The 19,844-nt window shown below is 38.8% G+C and overlaps 2 protein-coding genes across 3 annotated transcripts; one reads left to right on the top strand and one right to left on the bottom strand.

The window, feature by feature from the left end:
• Positions 1–4,216: 4,216 nt before the first annotated feature.
• On the bottom strand, positions 4,217–13,338 carry LOC122658909 (ATP-citrate synthase alpha chain protein 2). 2 transcript variants are annotated; one of them, XM_043854062.1, is made up of 13 exons: positions 13,319–13,338; positions 11,770–11,920; positions 11,066–11,242; positions 10,816–10,977; positions 10,620–10,700; positions 9,336–9,387; positions 8,957–9,071; positions 8,748–8,829; positions 5,516–5,611; positions 5,197–5,298; positions 4,962–5,078; positions 4,759–4,875; positions 4,217–4,353 (listed from the first exon to the last, which is right to left on the bottom strand). In XM_043854062.1, the coding sequence occupies exons 2-13, from the start codon at positions 11,866–11,868 to the stop codon at positions 4,288–4,290; spliced, it is 1,266 nt and encodes a 421-aa protein (XP_043709997.1). In that variant the 5' UTR covers positions 11,869–11,920; positions 13,319–13,338; the 3' UTR covers positions 4,217–4,287. The 2 variants fall into 2 exon arrangements, with proteins under 2 accessions (XP_043709997.1, XP_043709996.1); XM_043854061.1 differs by lacking the exon at positions 13,319–13,338 and having other exon boundaries at positions 11,770–12,111.
• Positions 13,339–13,795: 457 nt separating this feature from the next.
• On the top strand, positions 13,796–17,008 carry LOC122658908 (probable beta-D-xylosidase 2). Its single transcript, XM_043854060.1, has 7 exons — positions 13,796–14,119; positions 14,202–14,507; positions 14,701–14,870; positions 14,978–15,078; positions 15,187–15,534; positions 15,636–16,058; positions 16,306–17,008. Exons 1-7 carry the CDS (start codon positions 13,817–13,819, stop codon positions 16,920–16,922), a joined length of 2,268 nt encoding a protein of 755 aa, XP_043709995.1. The 5' UTR covers positions 13,796–13,816; the 3' UTR covers positions 16,923–17,008.
• Positions 17,009–19,844: the final 2,836 nt, after the last annotated feature.

Raw genomic sequence — 19,844 nt, 5'->3', positions numbered from 1 at the left:
ATAAGGATTAGCTGAATACAAGTCTGCATGACAAACATTGTTTCCATCATCTAGTTCCTTCTACACAGGATTATGAGACTATAGAGCGAGGGTAAGTGCGATTGAGATAAATTAGCAAGTTTCCTTCTCAAAGGACCCACCATAGTTGTAAATGAGGGCATGCCCACATGTTATAAGGTATAAGGCAGTATTTAATTACCCTCCCCTTCGTCTAAATCTCACAACCCCTTTTTGAGCCTTCGAGTCTATCAAAGAAATTACCCGACATACGGTTCTTATGGAAATTCTAGCCTCTGTTGAAAAGTCAGTGTTGTCTTCTTTGTTGCCTTTCTACCGGCTTATGGTTATATACCCACCAGCATCTAAGCTTTTGATTTTATTTTTGGTTCCCCGTTGATCGAGAGACAAAGTCAGTTCTAGGATCACCGTATAGATGGGTCGTTTATCTCATGAGGTCGATTGTGTCAACTTAGGGATTATGGAGGGTTGGGATTTAGCGGTAGTGAGCTCCACAACAAACTTTTATTGGTTAAGTTAGCTTGGAGGCTGTTAATTAATACTAATGATTTAAGGCCTCAAATCTTAAAAGTTAGATATTTTAATAGTTTATCTCTTCTTGATCCTCGTACTTTGAAGAAAAAAGATTCTCTTATTTGGCCAAGTATTGTCTTAACCCTTCTTTTGTTGAAAAACTTAGTGTGTCTTAAGGTAGTCAAAGGCTCCACACTGTCTATTTGGGATGATTATTAGGTGTTTTCTCTTAAGGGATTTATGTTTCTTCATTCTTATTATCTGTTTTTTTTTTTTTTGGTAAAGTCCTCATTCTTATTATCGAATTCAGTGTTTTAGTCAAAGTGAATTAGTTATTGTGGAAAGCGGAATGGAATCATAGGTTGATCTTTTCAATTTGTCTCTCCCACCTTGCTAAGGCCATTGATCAAATTCCTATTTAATCAATTATTGAACTCTTCCAGTTGGTTTTGTCCCTTTTTCAGGATTGAAGTCACTACTACTCAAGGGGTGTTTGAGTTTGGTTCTAATATATCTCAACAAAGTCGGTTTTTTGGAAACTTAAGGTCCTCCTTAGATATAAAGTATTCTTTTAGAAAGTTTTGTGTTATGGTATTGCGATGGGTGACAAACTTAAGAATTTTCTTCCTTTAACTTCTTGTTGTCCATTATGTAGACAACCTAATGAATCATTGTGGCACTTGTTTTTTTCTTGTCATTTTTCTATGCTTATTTGGTTTGCTGGGCCATTAGGGTTACTACCAAATACTTTCAAGTTGCTTCTATTATTGATATTGTTGTATCTTTGATTTATGATCCTGCTCTGTCTTACTTTGATAAAATTCATATAATGTATGTGATTATCATTACGCTCTATTATTTATGATTATTTTAGAATAATTGTGTGCATAAAATCTCCCCATTTCTCCTTATGTGGTGATCAGCACTGTTAATCAGTGGGTTTCATCTTTCCCTTGTTTCTCTGTTTAAGTGCCAACTCTAGCCCTTATTATGGGGTGTGGGGAGCATGTCTCTAAAAGGTTACTTGATTGTGCCTTTAGAGGTTACGCCCATATGGATATGTGATGTTGTTTTTCCCTCCAGTACATCTATAATTGGATGAGCTTCAATTGTTCTTTATAAATTTAAATTTCACTCTATTATGATACATTGTGGAAATTAAGGGAACCTATCGGTACCAAAGGTCACAATCACTTTGCAAAGGATACAACAAGCACTGAGACAAGGATTCCATCAAGTAGAAGTGTGGATTAGATAAGGTTTTGGTTAGATGGCTGACTCAGGGATTGTAGAATGGGTGGCTAATGGAGTTATTTAAGTTTCTTTTGGATGTGTCATTTTTGTTTAAACTTATGGATGTCCATATTTAGGTTAAAGATAACTTGGTTATGTTTGTTGCATATAGGAGGTTAAAGATAATTTGGTTATGTTTGTTGCATGTAGGACTGTGATGAAAGCCCGCTCTTTGAACTTAGGTATTGTTATACATGATAGGATGTCGTATGCACCTTTCTATTTTTATTTTGAGAAAGAGATCACTGGCTGGGCCTCTAGAGCCAACACACATGTGTTGGCCAATGGGAGTGCGCACGCAAGCATCGCCCTAGGTGCGATTTTTGCCTTTCCATGGGGCCACACGATACTTTTGTTGTGCCATGGAATTTAATCCCACATCGGTAGTGCCTTAGTCATGGAAATGTCTATATAAGTGGCAGCCAATCTTCACATGATACGTCGCATTTTAAAGTTGTGTGGCAAATCTTAACCAAAACGGACAGTATCATGGCATGTGGGGCTTACCGTGGACTGTGACACTTCATTGGTATCAAAGCTAGGATGTAGAAGAATGTTGGTATGATTCCGCAATGAAAGTGTGGATGTTATATCATAGAATTTCATATGTACTTCTGTGTCACACGAGCCACACGACCAAGTAACATTATTTTTCCTTTTGATTTTTTTTTTTGGTTTCCATCTAAAAAAAAATGGAGTTGAGTGGGGACAATATAAGTCTCCTAGGTGTTTGGGTCAACTGGTTCATTTGGATGTCCTGTCTAGGTCTGAGAAATTGTATTTATATTTACTTTTATGCCATTGAAGCAGATGTTTGCATGCCATGACTGATGGCCCCCAATCAAGGCCCACCCTACCAATCCTTTGATGCATTGGAAGCTTGAGGGACTTGAAAAAAGAAGAAGAGCAAATTGGTTCCGTATAAACATTCTAGTGAAGCATGACTCCTAGAAAGATTCATGTGATGTTGGATGATGACAAAGATAAAATGTTTGCAATTGGTTGTTGGGACTAACATGTGGCCAAAAAAGAGATCAATAAAGGTGGAAGGCCCCCCCCCCCCCCCCCCCACAAAGGTCTTTACAATGAATTTCCTTCACATTTGAATGAACCAAATTCATTCAACTCCAATTAAGGGGGTCAGAAATAAGACCGATCCGACTCAACTGACCAAATTTCTTATTAGTTCAATCTTAGTTTTGATTTTTAGAAATTGTTAAAAGACCAAAACCGACCTGATAGACCAATAGACCAAAATCAGCAAAGACCGAAAACACAATAAAACAAATCACACCAATAAGGGATTGATAGAAGAAACCGACAACAGCCTGAAATCAACTGTACCGAAGTTCTTGATTTCAGATTGGATTTTGTAGATCGGATTCTTTATCGGGCCCAAAACCAGACTGAACTGATATGTGAAAAAACTGATCGAAACCGGACCAAACCGACCGTTTGACATCCTTACACTCCATAGTTCATAGTAAGAGCACCAGTGTCTTAATCTTTGATTGTAGCTTCCCAAACACTAATGAGGTCAACCAAATTGCCAGTTCCCATAATAAACCAACATGGACCATGAAAACAGAGCAACGAAGGAGGAAACCTTGAAGGCCAAATGTAACTACAGAGGGGCAGGTTTGATGGATAGCCCTACCGTTAAGGTTCATTGTGCAGTACTTGCAAATGGTAATGACTTGGGATAGGACAATAGATCTCGCCCCTTCAGTGATTTTCCCCAAGGCTATGCTTTTAACACTTCAGTAGCCTCAGCTTCATCATTTTACTAACGTGCAAGTCTGCATCAACTAATTAGCCTATCTATGGACATCCTTTGGTATGACCATCATCTTGGCTTATTATATTATGGGAGAATGTTCTCTGTGCCACAACGCAGCCTGTGCCCAGGCACATGGGCAGTCTGTGCAGGGGGCAGGATGGTCATTGCACCCACCCCATGTGCCTGGGCACAGGCTGCGCTGCAGTACAGAGAACATCGTCCCTTATATTATATTCTCAGTTTCTCACTATTACTCTACCTTTCAATACCATTAGTGCAAACAAAAGATTCATGTCAAACTACATTTGGCACAAAAAATATCAAGAAACCAATAAGAGCAATTTAATTCCCGAATTATACAAATTCTGGACCTGAAGTCCATGTTATTAACTTGTTTTTTGGTGTCACCATGACCAAGTTGGAGAGCATAAGGTTTTGTAGTTACTGTCACCATATTGCATATGCTAAGTTCAAGAGGTAAACATCATGATAGCCACTAGTGCACAGAAATCAACTCTTTAAAAGCCAAAAAAAACAAACCCCCTTGGAGTAAATGGTCAAAACTCGGAAATATATAGTGCTAATTCCGCAGCAACTATATCCAGATTGCCCTTTTAAAACCAAGCCTTGAGATTACTTGGTTGACAAACATTGTTCAAAGGTCACTGAACAGGGAATGAGATTTATGACATGATGCAGTTGATTGCTTGCTTGCAAATTCCAGTCATTGTGGCCTCCGGGCCATAAACCTGCAACAATGAATCAGTAAACAGTCAAGCCATAGTCAGGAAAATTGAAATCCTTATTATTAGAAAACGAATAAGACAAACTGGAGGTAAAACTTCAGGCATTAGTATGAAAAAACCAGCTTTTTATTCCCACAAGCAAGATTTCTGTCTCTCGTTCCCTTCTTTTGTTCAGCTCCATGGCAGTGGGGAGAGGAAGGGAAGTGAAACATGAGCAGGGCTTTGTACTTCCAAATTTTGAGGAAAAGAAGCAACTTAGGAGTTTTTCATTTTTAGCTTTAGGCTTAGCAGCACCAACATAGTGTCTGTTCATAAATTTTAGAACTCTCACCCAATTACAGTCCAACTTCAATGAATGCATCTGACTTAAAGTGGTTACATACCCAAAAACAGACTAAAACACCATACCTCAAGGGGAACCCCGAGTTCCTCACCCAGGGCTCGCATTTTCACTAAACCAGTCTCATAGTTTGGACCTCCTCTTCGAACATAGATGTGCATTCTTGCTGCTTTCAGCTTGGATTCCTAAATCAGAGGAACACACGCTTCAATATGGATAAAAGAAATGGTTATCATCAAATCTGCAGTTGGAAAAAATCATTCTACTCCACCTTCTCCCGAAGGGCCCGAATGATACCATTGAAAGTAGCAGCCACATCAGTGAAGTTAGCTATGCCACCTCCGATAAGAAGGGCTCTCTTACGACCATCAGGGTCTGCAGTCGCACACTGCAACATCATAAAATAACAACTTGGTTCTACAGTAAATTCAAAGAGTAATTATTGACAAGTCATTCAAGAAAGAAGCTACAAAGTTTCTAGTAAGCCAAAATTGACAAGTTCTTACATCGATAACAACTCTGGCATACTGTAATACCTCCTCCTCATTTGGAGCTCCACTATACTCTGCATAGTTGCCAAGCTCTGATGCATAACCCAAGTCTCCAACCTAATAAACATAAAAAATTAAAAAAAAAACCCCAAAAATTTGAGGTTTAGCAACAAGAGATTTGATCTCCAAGCACTATGAGCAAGATAAAAAAATCAGAACGCCAATACATTGCACTGAAGCTTAGAACACGGTTACAAGCTTAGAACACGGTTACAGTAAGCAAGCATACTCGTAGAAAGAAGCACAGCAAATTTTTAGAAGCAGTTATACTTACAGTGTCAGCATAAATAACACTTGCTCCACCACCGGCTACCATAGTCCAAATACGCCCCTTAGGGTTCAAAACAGTGAACTTCAAGGATGCACTTGTCTGGAATATAACACAGATTTATTAATAAGCAATTTGCTCCTGCAGTAGTGGAGGCAGGCTCCAGCTTCTAAAATTGAACCTAGATTAGATTGACAATACCAGAATGATGTGTTTGTAAGAAAATGGTTAACATAAGAAAATATATTCATCATCATTAAGGCAGACCTGAGAGTGTCTTGAAAATGGGCACGTTTATGATTCAAATCTTAACTTACTAATTCCTGATAGCTTGTGGTGCCTGAGGTAGGAGGGGAAAGGATGGTAGCTGATAAAGAACTTTTATGTCTTAACATCCAATCTTAACTTGAAATGGCATGCTTCATGCGTCAAGTTTCTTAATAACTATTACAGTTCTTATATCGCAAAATACAGGCTTGTGGTAGCTTGGGCTCTCAATGAGCTGAAGCTTATCCAGGTCTGAATTCATATTCCTTCTGATTAACTTGGATTTGGATACATTAATATCCAATCTGCTTAAAATCCAGGTCGATTATTAAAGATGTCCTCATTAATCAGTCAAATATCCAATACACCCATCGCTGATCCAGCTAACATCCAACTCAATTATTTTCTTATATATTAACAAATGTGTAGCAATAAATCATATGTAGATTTCTTCTACTGCCCCAATTTTTACTCATTTACCATAGTATAATTTTAGTAGTTTATTAATGGTAATTGGGGAATCAAGTAATTAGAACAAATCAAATACATAGAGATTCCCTTTTCTCTCTTGGCTATTGCAAAACCCTAAGTTGACTAAAAAGGAGAAGCTTAGGAGAGGAGGGCTTTCGCTGAAACTCAACCACAGCAGCCGGCGCAACATGTGAAACCCTCTTCTTATCTCTGAGTGCTACAGTTCCTCACTAGAACTGAGCAGAAAGGGATGGCATGGAACAGTAGAGATTGCTCCATGGAAGCCCGCTGCTCAAACAACTCTGATTCCATCCATTAAAAGGATCACCAGTGCCGGCATGGTCCAATGGTAGGTATGGAACAGGAGGGCTGGCTGCAATTCATGGATGTCCTCTTCCCAGTCAGGTGCTTCCGGTTACTCTTGTGTTAGTTGTGCTGCTTGATGCAGGGCACCTATAGGCCCACAAAGCCCAGCCCAATTGAGAACTTATGTGCGCAGGTCTAAGCCTGGTCAGCAACAGCAGGCCTAGCCATCGGCTAGCCCTCCAAGGGCTAGGACTAGATCAGACCACTCTTAATCCACCTTCCCTAGCCTTCTTTATTCCTGTCTATTGAGTTTCCCCTAAAGTGGCTTTATTATATTGTGGCTAAGTCCTATGACTTCCCACCTCCCTAAATTGCATTTAATACCATGTAAGGCTGATCTATAAAACCACATCAGTATTTAGGCATTTATGGTTATAACCACAATTGACTTTAGGTGGTTACAACCATAAATGTCACAAATGATTTTAGGTTACAACCATAAATGCCACAAATGACTTTAGGTTATAACCATAATTGACTTTAGGTTACAACCATAAATGCCTAAATTCTGTTGTGGCTTTATAGATCAGCCTTACATGGTCTTAAATACAATCTAGGGAGGGGGAAGTCATAGGACTTAGCCACAATATAATAAGGCCACTTTAGGAAAACTCAAAAGACGGGAATAAGGAAGGCTAAGAAAGGTGGATTAAGAGTGGTCTGATCTAGTCCTAGCCCCAGGAGGACTAGCCATCGGCTAGGCCTACTATTGCTGGCCAGGCTTAGGCCTGCACACATTAATTCTCAGTTGGGCTGGGCATTGTGGGCCAATAGGATGCCCTGCATCACTGCTCCTCATTAGATTCATCATTCATTTGCTCCTTTTTCTCTGATCTGCTGTTGTTTATTAAAGCCCTTGTTCCCTCTATACTTTCTACCTTGTTTCCAGTTAGAAATATTTATTTCACTTGGAACTAAAGGCAATATTCTTTTCTTCCTTTTCCCTCATAGGGGTTTTGTGCTGCAAACCCACAGTGGGTTTGGATGTGCATTACCGGACTGGCTTTGTTGGTCAAGGATCATAGTGGATCTGGAGGATTCAGTGGAAGAAGAAGCACTGTTGGATCTAAGATTTTCGCATTAATGTGCACATAAGAAGTAATTGTTATTTTCTTGGTTTTGTTCTGCTGTCAAATTCCGCATGCGGATAAGAGTTATTTATGCAGGAATATAATATTTTGCGCATAATATTTGCTGATAAAATCTCTGGGCAGTTTAGCAGAGATAAAAGAACAAGAAGTGAACGAAAAACCTAAAATGAATCTGAGCGAAGTGGTAAGAAAAGACATGCATGACTAATGAATCTGGGAGAAGTGGTGAGAAAAGACATGCATGACTTAGGATTGACAAGAAATATGACGCTGAATAACGCTGAAAGGTGAACCATGAGTTCATGTAGCTGGCTTCATCTAACTGGGATAACACTTAGTTGAGTCCAGTCAGTTTAATCAGATAACTGTTAACCAGATCTGCATTTGGATACTCAACAAGACCAATATAGATCAAGTGGTTTCACATCCATCAGATACTTAGCTGAATAACAGATATGTGGTTAAATATTCGGGCTGAGTATGGATATAGGTATATTCACTCCATATCCAACCCCCTTACATCCCTAGCAGTAGCTAAGATATTACAATATAATCAAGCCTTCCTATCTTCCAAATTAAGGAATTTCTTCATCTCCATGTCAACATGACTCTGTTAATGAGTCTTCCAACATTAGGATATAGAAGACATTCAAATAAGCAAGATCAAAAATGAGTGATCAAGCATGCCCACTCATTACCCCACCCACGAACAAATAATCATTTGGAATCGAATTGGACATGTTGAAAATAATGAAAGAACTGTCTCCGGAGATATGGCAGAAAGACCATGTTCATTTTGCGTTGATGCCTGAGAATTAACCTCTATTACCAAAAAAAAAAAAAAAGACTTAATCCTCCCTCTTTTGTAGGCTGTTTCCATGTGGATCTGGGGGAGGGCTTGCCACAATGTTTTCTATCCAAGCCTTCTCCCTTAATATTTCATTGGTGATAGTTAAGGATGTAAGTAATAGCATCAAGAGCACCTAGTAAGATAAAATTTTAGCAAATATTCAAAATATGAGTTAGCATGTGAACATGGCTACCTTTTCATCCAATGAATGAATAAAGCTTTCTGTAGGGCTCAGAACTCTACCAAAAGGCAATGGGAACTCTATGTTTCCCCACCTGCAAAGAGACACGTTTGTTAATTATGAATGTACAATACACTCTATTAATCCCCCCCCCCTCCAAAAAAAAAATTGTACAATACAATCTGTATCTAGTAAATCTTAAAAAAGTAATATATGCATACTTTTTAAAGTTCTTAAAGGCAGCAGTATCATCCAATTCTCCTCTCATATCCAATGGGTATGGCTCCCCATTCACCAATGTGAAGGGATTCATCTCTAGGAAAGAGAAGTCCAGATCTGTGCAGAGAATAATCAGTAAGATTGAAGCTGACAATGTCAACATTGAAACTCAGCAAGAAATTCCCGTAAAAATAACACAAGGGCCCAGAAAAATATGTGAACTATAATGTAATAATTTCAAGTAAAAAAGATGAAAGAAGAAAGATCAAGAGTAAAACCTCCCTTTCAAAAAAGATATGAAATGTCAATTATCTGTTTTGAAATGCAAAATGCACAAGAAAATATCCTAAACTAAGTTATTCATCGCAAAGTTAAGCTTACCTTGAAAGACAGCAAATACACCCTTTATAAAGTCTCCAATTTTCCCTCGCACCTATGTCAGGTAAACAACACGATGATGCAATCAAATAGCATTAACCTAGCCATATGTGTGATAAAAAGAAAAAGCATGAGTTAACAATAATAAAGCGACGGTTCTATTGTTCTGTTAAAAATTGTTTTTGTTGGCATCCATTTTGTACAGTATCTGGACACCTAATAACAATGGGAAACTCTTGGATAGCAGGATGGGAGGAAGGCTAGAAGTCAAAATAAAAGATTTTGACCTGTTAAAACAATTGAATTTTTCCTTAAAGCCTTTTTTCACTTATCTTCCTTTTTGGTGCCTCAAATATCTGCTCGCTGATCTACATGGGTGGTTAAAATATTAAACATAAGAAAAATTTTCAGAGGTAATGAACCATTAAAACAAGTTTCCAGATGCATGAGTATGGTCTTCCAAATCCATACCAGTTTGAATTTTACTTTCTTCTGGATGGAGTATATAACTATTATATGCACATGCAGTCAACATAAACTGTGGATTTGAATTATGAAAATCCATGCTCATTCGGCTTAAATAGTATCGTTAAGAGTTCTTATTGCTATCTTGCTAGTTCATAATTGCATATTTTTATTGCTACATGTTCACAATTTCAGATATGAATCATGAGTGCATCCAAATTATTTATTTGCTTTCTTAATTGAAAATTATATGAAAAAAGATTGCTGTGTGTATAAATCCAGTTCAATCCATATTAGCCGAATCTCCCAAATCAAAGATTTAATATTCAGATGGATCTTACTCCTACACACATGCCCACACCCACACCCATCCCATGTAGAATAAGACACAAAGTCATGCTTATAATAAGAATACATAAATAAACTCTAAATTCATATTACATTATGCTTAGATTGTGGGAGTAAAAACTCCTATCAGTTCAGGGTAGCTTAAAAATAAATAATGAGAATGCTTAACACGAGTAGTCAGATTGGATTCTTGCGATGACAATAAAATTTTTGTTTTTATGTTTCATTTGAACTCAACACCACAGTTTTAGATGGATGTTTCCTACTACCCATGGGAATTACACGGGAGATAAACAGAAGCAATTCCCATGTTACCCAATTAAACCTCCCTATCTGATCCAATTTAATTATCAACTTTCACAGCAGTTTGGATTGTCAAATATTTGAGCAAATGTATAATGCATGATACAATCTAGATACCATAACACGAACAATATGAACAATGCAATAGGCCATGAGAGAAATAAAATATACCTCCAAGGGAAGTGTGGCTATTAGTGGAGCACATGCCTCAGATGTCATAGGCTTCTCAGAGGGGAGGAATATTGTCTTAACCTATACAGTCCAACATGGAAACAAAAGTCAACATGGGATCACATAACTGGAGCAACAAATGAATGAAAAATAGGGAAAATCCCAACTTCAAATATCCTTTTGATGACCAACTTACCTTGTCCCAGTTTTCCTCAATTTCAATACCACCACACTCTGAGAAGCTAATGGTGCAGCCAAGCCTCTCAGATACAATAGAGAGGTAATATTCTTGCTCATGGGGAACAAATGGTTCAACAATGAATGTGGTTATTGGAGCCTTGCATCCGCCCATCTCAACCTAAAGAAGTAACCAATTTAGATGTAAAGCGAGTGCAATTACAGAAACAGAAATGAGCAAGTGCAGGTAATGTTAATTCAGGAATCACCTCCACGCCAAGGCGTTCTTTCACGAAACATGCAACTTGGGCCATATCTAAATTCAGAGCTACCAGACCACTCTTTCCACGCTTCCCGAACAACATGTCAGGCTTCACAACTAATCTTGTGGACGAAAGCCATGGCTCTTTGTTCGTTAGCTCAGCGAAGTCTGTGGATTCCGTCACCTAAAATAAAAAACACACAATTTTTAACAAATCTTTCACAGAAAGACAATAGGTGAAAATTCTTCAGATCAATAAAGTCTCTACAGAATAAAATTGAGTAACAGCTGTAATCAAGGGAGGCTTCCTTCTCTTTTACAATCAGAACACCTAGAGGAAGACATTTGCACTGGAGAAACAATAAAGAAGACAGTAATAACTAGAAGAAAACACAGTGGCTTGAGAAGCATAAATTCGTAAGCGTTCCATCGGGACACGATTCTCGGCGAAGAAGTACGAATTCTCGTTCTCTTCACAAAATTAATCATTCGAAAGCAAAGACGACAGAACAGGTCAATGGATAAATTAAGCCCGAGACATAAAGCAGATTCAAAATTTAGATAAAACGAAAATTTAAGAAAACACCGATCTTCCCGTTACTGGAAACTACTACTACTACACGGCCATTTCTGACCGAAAATGGGAAAAGCAAGTCCAGCAAGTATGAAACTCAAAGCTCGAGCCGTCGAGGGGATTAAAAGAAGCATTACCTGAGCAGAACAGATCTCGAGCTGGATCCCAGCAAGTTTCTTCAAGTGCTCCTTGAGAATCCTCTTCGAATCGTACTCTCTAATCTTCTTCCTCGCCATGACTGACACTCAATTCCCCTCAATTCCCCTCAATTTCAATCCGAATTCTGATTCTCTCACGGAATCTGAATATAGGAAGTGAGAAGGCGGAGGTAAGGAGGTCTGGGGAGAATTAAAAAAGAAGGCTGATTTGCTGATTTGGGAAGTGGCAATTGAGAGACGATTAGGCTCACCAAACTCCGGCGCTGAACGAGGGGGTGGAGGAAGAGATAGAAAGGTAGAGAGGGGTGGGTTGGTGAACTTGCTTTGTTACATCGATCTTATTATGATTTGAGTAGTTGGAAGTTGGAACTTGCATCGGAGGAGGCGAGCGAAGGAGTAATCGCTATTCTCGATGAAATGCCGGCCCCAGGAAGTGGGTCCCGCTTATTAGATTTGCCCTCTCCCGAATCCCGATCATTGGTCTGAATTGAAACAGTTGAAAGTTAAGAAATTAGAGTCACTGGTATTTTTGTTAAACGCAACAGCTTAATGGGAGTCGTTTATTTTTTCACTTTTTAATCGTAGTTGTTGAATAAAAAAAATCATCAGCCTGTTGTCATGTCGGCATCTCTAAGGGTGTTAAACGGTTTGGTTCAATTTGATTTTGATTTGTTTGAGGATAGAAATTATAATCAGACCATTTAACTAAACAATCTCATAATCAAAACCTAAATCGTTTAGTAAACGGTTTCGATTAAACGATTTTTAAATGGTTTCAGTTAAATGATTTTATACGATTTTATATGGTTTCAGTTAGACAGTTCTATACACATTTACTACTCTATTTATTAATACTAGTTATTACTTATTACATACTAAGTTATTAGTTTTTTTTTTTTTTTTGAGGAATGAAATCATTAATGAAGAAATATGATTACTTAATAGTTGCTACTTGTTAGGTTTTGATTTTTTGTTTATGAAAAAAAAAAATTTTGTTAGGTTTTTAAACAATTAGATGGTTTGGTAATAATCGATTTTAATTGGATTATACGGTTTGAAACCGTTGAATTAATCGATCTAAACCAAACAAAATCGATTAAATAAATGGTGTCATTTCTAAAACCATAATCGGATCATTTAACTAAACGGTCTGCCGGTTTCAATTTAAATGGTTCGATTCGATTTCGGTTTGATTTTGACACCCTTATCTCTACCTAGTGCTGTCAAACTTAAGGAATTGGAGAAGATAATAATCCCAAGGAAGGAGGTGTGATAGGACAGCCAATTAGAGACAACAATTTATCTGAATAGAGGTGTAATATTGGAATTTTAAAAAACCAGAAGAGAATGAGAGGTGGGACTTTGCTTTTATGTGAAATAAGAAAAGAAGTTATTGATAGTGGACTTTGAGTAAATGTAGGGTGATTATAAATAGTAGTCGCTCCAAACTTCTTACCTAGTGATCCCTACATTGAATTAAAAAATAGATAATGGATAAGTTTCATTGTTGGGAAGAGAACAATTTTAAACTCTCTCTCTCTCTCCTTTTATACCCATTCCTTAAATTTCGTTAACAAAAAAAAGAAAGAGGGATGGAAAAAAAGAGATAATGCATGCCAGCGTCTTCCCTAAAGGTAAGAACAGATGGAAGCAAAGTAACAACTTTCACATTTCAGTGGAGAGGATGTAGGAATAGATCAAAATTCAGTATTTTTGGTTAAAAAAGAACTGTCTATAACCAAATATAGAGCTAAGATAAGTGGTAATTGCTGTCTCTGTTACTCGTGTAAGATAAGAGAACATCCCATTTACCTATAAATTATCCACTCCTTACCCATTCCATTCCATTGCATTCTATTAGCAAAAAGAACAGAAAAAGAAAATTAAGCAGTTCAACTAGCTAGAGATAAAGGCAACCATGGTGGCAGTTCAAATCGGATTGGGGATACTTTTGCTTCTGTCAACGTATAATTACTTTGGCGTAAAAGCAGAATTCATTGTCTGCGATAGTACTACATTTGAGCAAATGAAAATTGAAATGGGCAGCTTACGGTTTTGTGACAAGAGCCTGGCTTACGAGGTGCGAGCCAAGGACTTGATAGATCGAATGACACTGGAAGAGAAAGTGGCACAGCTTGGAGACAAAGCCATGGGAGTGCAGCGCCTAAACCTACCAGGATACGAGTGGTGGTCGGAGGCACTCCATGGTGTCTCCGATGTCGGTCCGGGCACTCGTTTCGATCAAACCGTGCCTTCTGCTACTAGCTTTCCTACTGTTATCCTCACCACCTCTTCTTTCAATGAGACTTTGTGGAAAACCATAGGCGAGGTTGGTCATAATTAATTCATCTTTCTTTCTTTCTTTCTTTCAATTACTTAGTTTTAATTTTCTTAATTTCTCTTTCGATCAGGTGGTGTCGGATGAAGCAAGAGCTATGTACAATCTAGGATTGGCTGGATTGACGTTTTGGAGCCCAACCATTAACGTTGTTAGAGATCCAAGGTGGGGAAGAATTACAGAAACACCTGGGGAAGATCCCTTTGTGGTTGGGCGTTATGCCGTCAATTACGTGAGAGGTCTCCAAGATGTGAAAGGCTATGAGAAAACTAGGAATCCAAACTCAAGGCCTCTCAAGGTTGCTGCATGTTGCAAACATTTTGCAGCTTATGATGTTGATAATTGGAAGGGTGTTGATCGCTACCATTTCGATGCCAAGGTAATTAATTAATTATATATACTTAGAAGAAATTACAAGATGTCACTGCAAGTACCTATAAGTTTTCACATCGGGCTACTCACATCTGATATGAGATTATTATTTCCACGCCATAAAACCCCAACAAGTTATTACAGTAGCAATAAACACAAATAGTAATTAATTAATGATGATCTTGTGAATTAATTATTAGGTGACGGAGAGGGATATGGTGGAGACATTTCTTGAACCATTTAGGATGTGCGTAAAGGACGGAGACGTAGCCAGTGTAATGTGTTCATATAATCGAGTCAATGGCATACCAGTCTGTGCTGATCCTAAGCTCTTGAATGGGACAATCAGGCAGCACTGGAATCTCAATGGGTGAGTTCGGATCTCCTCATTCTCTCCCAACTTCCATCACATTATTCTCAACTACTACTACTACTACTACTACGACTAACTTGACTCTTAAATATATACATAAATAGTTACATTGTCGCTGATTGCGATTCCATTGATGTTATGGTTAATGGCCATAAATTCCTCGGCGATACACCAGTTGAGGCTGTTGGGCAAGCACTCAAAGCTGGTAAGTTCTTCGATACATAAACCACTCCACCCTATCTTTTTCTCTCACATAATTAAGTTGACAATGCTTAATTTTAATTATTATTATTATTATTATTATTATTACCAGGAATGGATCTGGATTGCGGGAAATACTATCCAAATTATGCGACAGCAGCAGTGAGGCAAGGGAAGGTGATGGAGTCTGAAATCGATGCGTCTCTGAAGAACCTTTTCATTGTTCTAATGAGGCTTGGATGGTTCGATGGTAACCCTGGTGGGTACTCAGGACTTGGGAAGAACGACATATGTTCTCCAGCACATCTTGAGCTCTCGGCCGAGGCGGCAAGGCAGGGCATTGTCTTGCTCAAGAATGATAACAACACTTTGCCATTGACCATTGGAACGGGAAAGCCCAAGTTTGCGGTTATTGGACCCCATGCAAATGCCACTAAAGCAATGATCGGTAACTATGCAAGTAAGTTTTTCCAATTTCTATAATTACAAATCTATATATAATTTCTGAATGAATCTTCTTGCTGATGGATAATTCCTAATTATCCTCCACCACCACCACAGTAAAGAATGGTGTAACATGCCATTATTCAACACCAATGGACGCGATAGCCGAGTATGGAGATGTGGTCTATGCAGCTGGATGCCAAGGCGTGAAATGCCCAAATGGTGATGGGATCGGTGAAGCAGTCCAGGTCTCAAAGCAAGCCGATGCAACCTTCATCTTTGTTGGACTGGACCTCTCAATTGAGGCGGAGAGCTTGGATCGAAATGATCTCAACTTCCCTGGCTCTCAGAAGGAACTCATCACCCAAATCAGTGAAGCTGCCACCAAGCCAGTCATTGTCGTCATTTTCTCTGCAGGAGGCATCGATATCTCCTTCTTGCAGCAAGACCCCAAGGTTCAAGCCATAGTTTGGGCAGGTTACCCCGGTGCCGAGGGTGGCCGTGCCATCGCAGATGTCATTTTTGGCAAGTACAATCCAGGTGAGAATCTAGTTAAATTATGAAGAATTCATGAAGAAAATACCGTTAGACTTGGCTTAGAACTTATCCTTAAAAGTTAGCCATTAAGGAGAAGCTAGTCACATCCAATGTGAGATAATTGAATCCAACACTATTTATAGAATCAAAACAACTATAACTTTATAAATGTTGTGGAATTGTGGATTAGTTGATTTTCTTATTACATTCTGGATTAGAATTTAAGAATGACCTGGATGTTGCTCTACAGCTGGTCGTCTTCCGATTACATGGTACCCGGCAAACTATGTAGATCAATTACCGATGACATCAATGCCACTGCGACCAGTCCCTGAGTCTAATTACCCAGGAAGGACATACAAGTTCTATAATGGATCAACCATTTATCCCTTCGGTTACGGATTGAGCTACACCACCTTTAGGTATGCCATTAAGTCTGCAACAAATCCGGTCACGTTGAATCTGGCACAGTTCCAACAATGCAAGCAACTCCAATTCTTGGATGGTAGGAAGACAGATTGCCCAGCCGTCCTAGTGGATGAGACACGTTGCACTCGAGTGGTGACCGTAAAAGCAGTGGTGACCAACACCGGAAAAAGAAATGGAGCACACGTTGTGTTCATATACTCCGTCCCACCCTCAGGCATCGTCAGAGCACCCATCAAGAGACTTGTTGCATTCAAGAGAGTGTTTGTAGTAGCAGGAAAGTCACAGGTAGTGTCGTTCAAGTTGAATGCTTGTCGTGATTTCAGTATTGTCACCGATGATGCTTATGAGTTATTGCCGTCTGGACAACATACGATTATTGTGGGAGATGGAAAAGATGCAGTTTCAGCTCAAATTACTGTTGGTTTTAACCACAATTAGCTAGTTTCAATATGTGTAACTTTATTCTTTGGGGTCCCTTCTACCACTTCTTTCAATGTTATTGATCTATTAATGTAATTTTTTGTGCTAATACTTCCAATGAAGAAATTCATCTCATGGCACCAATTATCTTTTCTTCAGCTCGTGTAGTCTTTTAATCTCAAATTCTATATTTGTTGTATGTCATACGTATATTATAGAGAGATGAAGCAGCCCAAGCTGTTTGGTGGCAATGAGGTTCTGGGAAGCAGAATCGGCCTCCACCGATGCTAATTCTTAATTTCTTATCCATCCAAAATCAACTTAAACCCTAGAAATACCAGTCGAACGCTCTAGTCATATGTGCCGGGACCTGTATTATTATATATATTAAAAAAAAAAAGTCAGATTCGAGTACAGGGAATCTCTCTTGTTTACACAACATGTGTCAAAAGGATGTGGGATTAATTATTAATTTGTTAATCTTTTATTCATCCCCTTACACATGGGACCTGGCTCCTGTGCATCCGGGCTGTATGTGCAGTGCCAGACTCAAGGCAATGCGCTTTGACCGCCTTACCCCTGCCCAAGTGCCTTGCCCGAGCAGGGGTAAAGCGGTCGGATTCACATCCTCTACTTCCATTGCTTGTACTTCCATCCTACTTCCAAGCCCTATAAGAACGTCACATGTCTTTACGAGCACCCAACGGCTGACATCAGACAATTTCAAAAATTTTTGAATATCACCTATGGCATGATTGAACCACCTTAAACCTCCATTCAAACCGATTCATCCTCACTCAAACCAAACCAAACCCAACTTACCCTTAAACCAATCTAGGGTTTAAACAATTCAAACCCAAAATCCCCAAATAGATTTGCCTCCTTCTCTTCTTCTTCCCATAAAGGCAGAGGTTCAGCTTTGTGTTCTTCCGTTCCCCTTATTTGTGTGAAAAACCCACAGGTTTACAAAATGAGGTGACTCATTAGTGAAAACCCAGTGAAGACCTCTCCATTTACAGAGAGGAACGGAGTAGCTCCAAGAAGAGAGCATTATATTCTCCATATTACCCTGTAGTGAAGGTTTGATCTTTCTCAAGACAAGCGAACGTCCGAAGAGGACGCAAAGAGAGCGAGAGAGCGGTAGAGAAAAGGGAGTAGCAGAGGCCAATGCAGAGTGAGCAAAGCTGCAGAGACGCCATGAATGAAGGAATCAGAGAAAGAGAGAGGAGAGGCAGAAGGTCTGAAAGAGAGAAGTGTTAGCGTACATCTTGGCTAAGATAATGCTGGCCATTGCATGAGAGACTTTAGTGTGTTTTGGAGAAGAGAAGAGAAGAAAGCAGTAGACTCTGAGTCTGTGAGTATGTTGACCATGAGAAAGGATTCGCATCGAAGAAGAGACCCATTAGAGAAAACCCAGTGAAGACCTCTCCATTGACAGAGAGGAACGGAGTAGCTCTCAATTTGACACATTCAGAGCTGATTCTGAACAACCCTCTTCTCAATTTTTATAAACTGAAGGACATAATTTACGAATCTGAACTTGTAAGCGTTAAACCCTTGAAAGAAATATCTGAGATTTACGATGAAAGAGAGGCCGAGAATAACTGAATTGTATTATATCTGTGTTGGATGTACAGTGTTTGTTCAACAAAAGAAATGAAAAAAAAAAAAAACAAAAACTAAGAGACGATGCAGAGGACAGAATGAAAAAAATTGAATTGGGTTTTCTCTTTATACTCCCTTTCCGTTAACAAAATTTTCTCTTTCATTTACAATCTTTCCTTTTTTGGGAATTTTTTAGCTTTCCCAGTGATTAGTGTTCTTATGGGTAAGAAGAAGAATAGTCCGAAAGGCAACGGCGGTTTGATGTTCATGGGAGAAGAAAGGTCTGAGAGGTCTGAGAGCACCTCAGTGAAATCCTTCTTTTGCTCTGCTTTTTTGGGAAGAAGACGAATGAAGAACACCTCAATGAAATCCTTCTTCTGCTCTGCTCCCCCTTTTTTTGGGACGAAGACGATGGAGAAGCTTGACCTAATCTGCGTTTTTTGGGAAGAAGACAAGAATAGGCAAATCTATTTGGGGTTTGGTTTGAATGAGGATAAACCGGTTTGAATGGGGATTTAAGGTGGTTCAATCATGACATGGTGAAATTCAAAAAATTTTGAATTTGGCTACTGTCAGCCATTGGATGCTCATAAAGACAGGTGGCACTCTCATAGGGCTTAGAAGTAAGATAGAAGTACAATTACTGGAAGTAGAGGATGTGAATCCAAGGCAGTCAAAGCGCAACGCCTTGAGTTTTGCACTACACATGCAATCCGGCTGCTTGGATGCACAGGATCTTTTTCACTTACACTTGTCATGCAAGGTGAAGTGTTTTTTCAGTTAATTTATGTGAAAATTCCATTATCTCGTCTGATTCTGATTCCTTGCTGGTCAATTTATGCAAAGAATCGTTACTCTTCACATACAAGTAGGTGATCTAGATTTTTATCCTCTGTAAGTTCCCTTCTACTAAGGATGTCAATGGATATTCGAAAATTTGTACTCGATCCGTGTTCGAATCCGTTCGAAAACTAATTGAATACGAATATGATAATCCCCCTATCCGATCGATTATTATCTGATTCATTTAGCAATTTGCGGTAATAATTATTAAAAAACAAATTGGTCTAGAGGTCGTATTAGAAAATCAATCCTGTCCCATAAAGTTTTAGACACCAAATCATGGCGGTAACTGCATCTATGATCAAGCGACATAGAACCTTCCATGATCACGAGAGCCTTCAACTCTACTAACATGGATGTAATGTGATAATGTGGCAACAAGATAATATTCACATAGTGATGTTTTATGTACTATTTATTTGTCAGTCTAAAATTTCTCTTCTTTAAGTGGCATGGGCTCACTAGAGAAATAATCTTTGATTCCAACGAATC

The sequence above is a fragment of the Telopea speciosissima genome, chromosome 4 (genome assembly GCF_018873765.1).
Source record: "Telopea speciosissima isolate NSW1024214 ecotype Mountain lineage chromosome 4, Tspe_v1, whole genome shotgun sequence".
Classification (NCBI taxonomy): domain Eukaryota; kingdom Viridiplantae; phylum Streptophyta; class Magnoliopsida; order Proteales; family Proteaceae; genus Telopea; species Telopea speciosissima.
The sequence above is the reverse complement of the archived record's forward strand: the minus strand, read 5'-3'. Positions and strand labels throughout refer to the sequence as shown.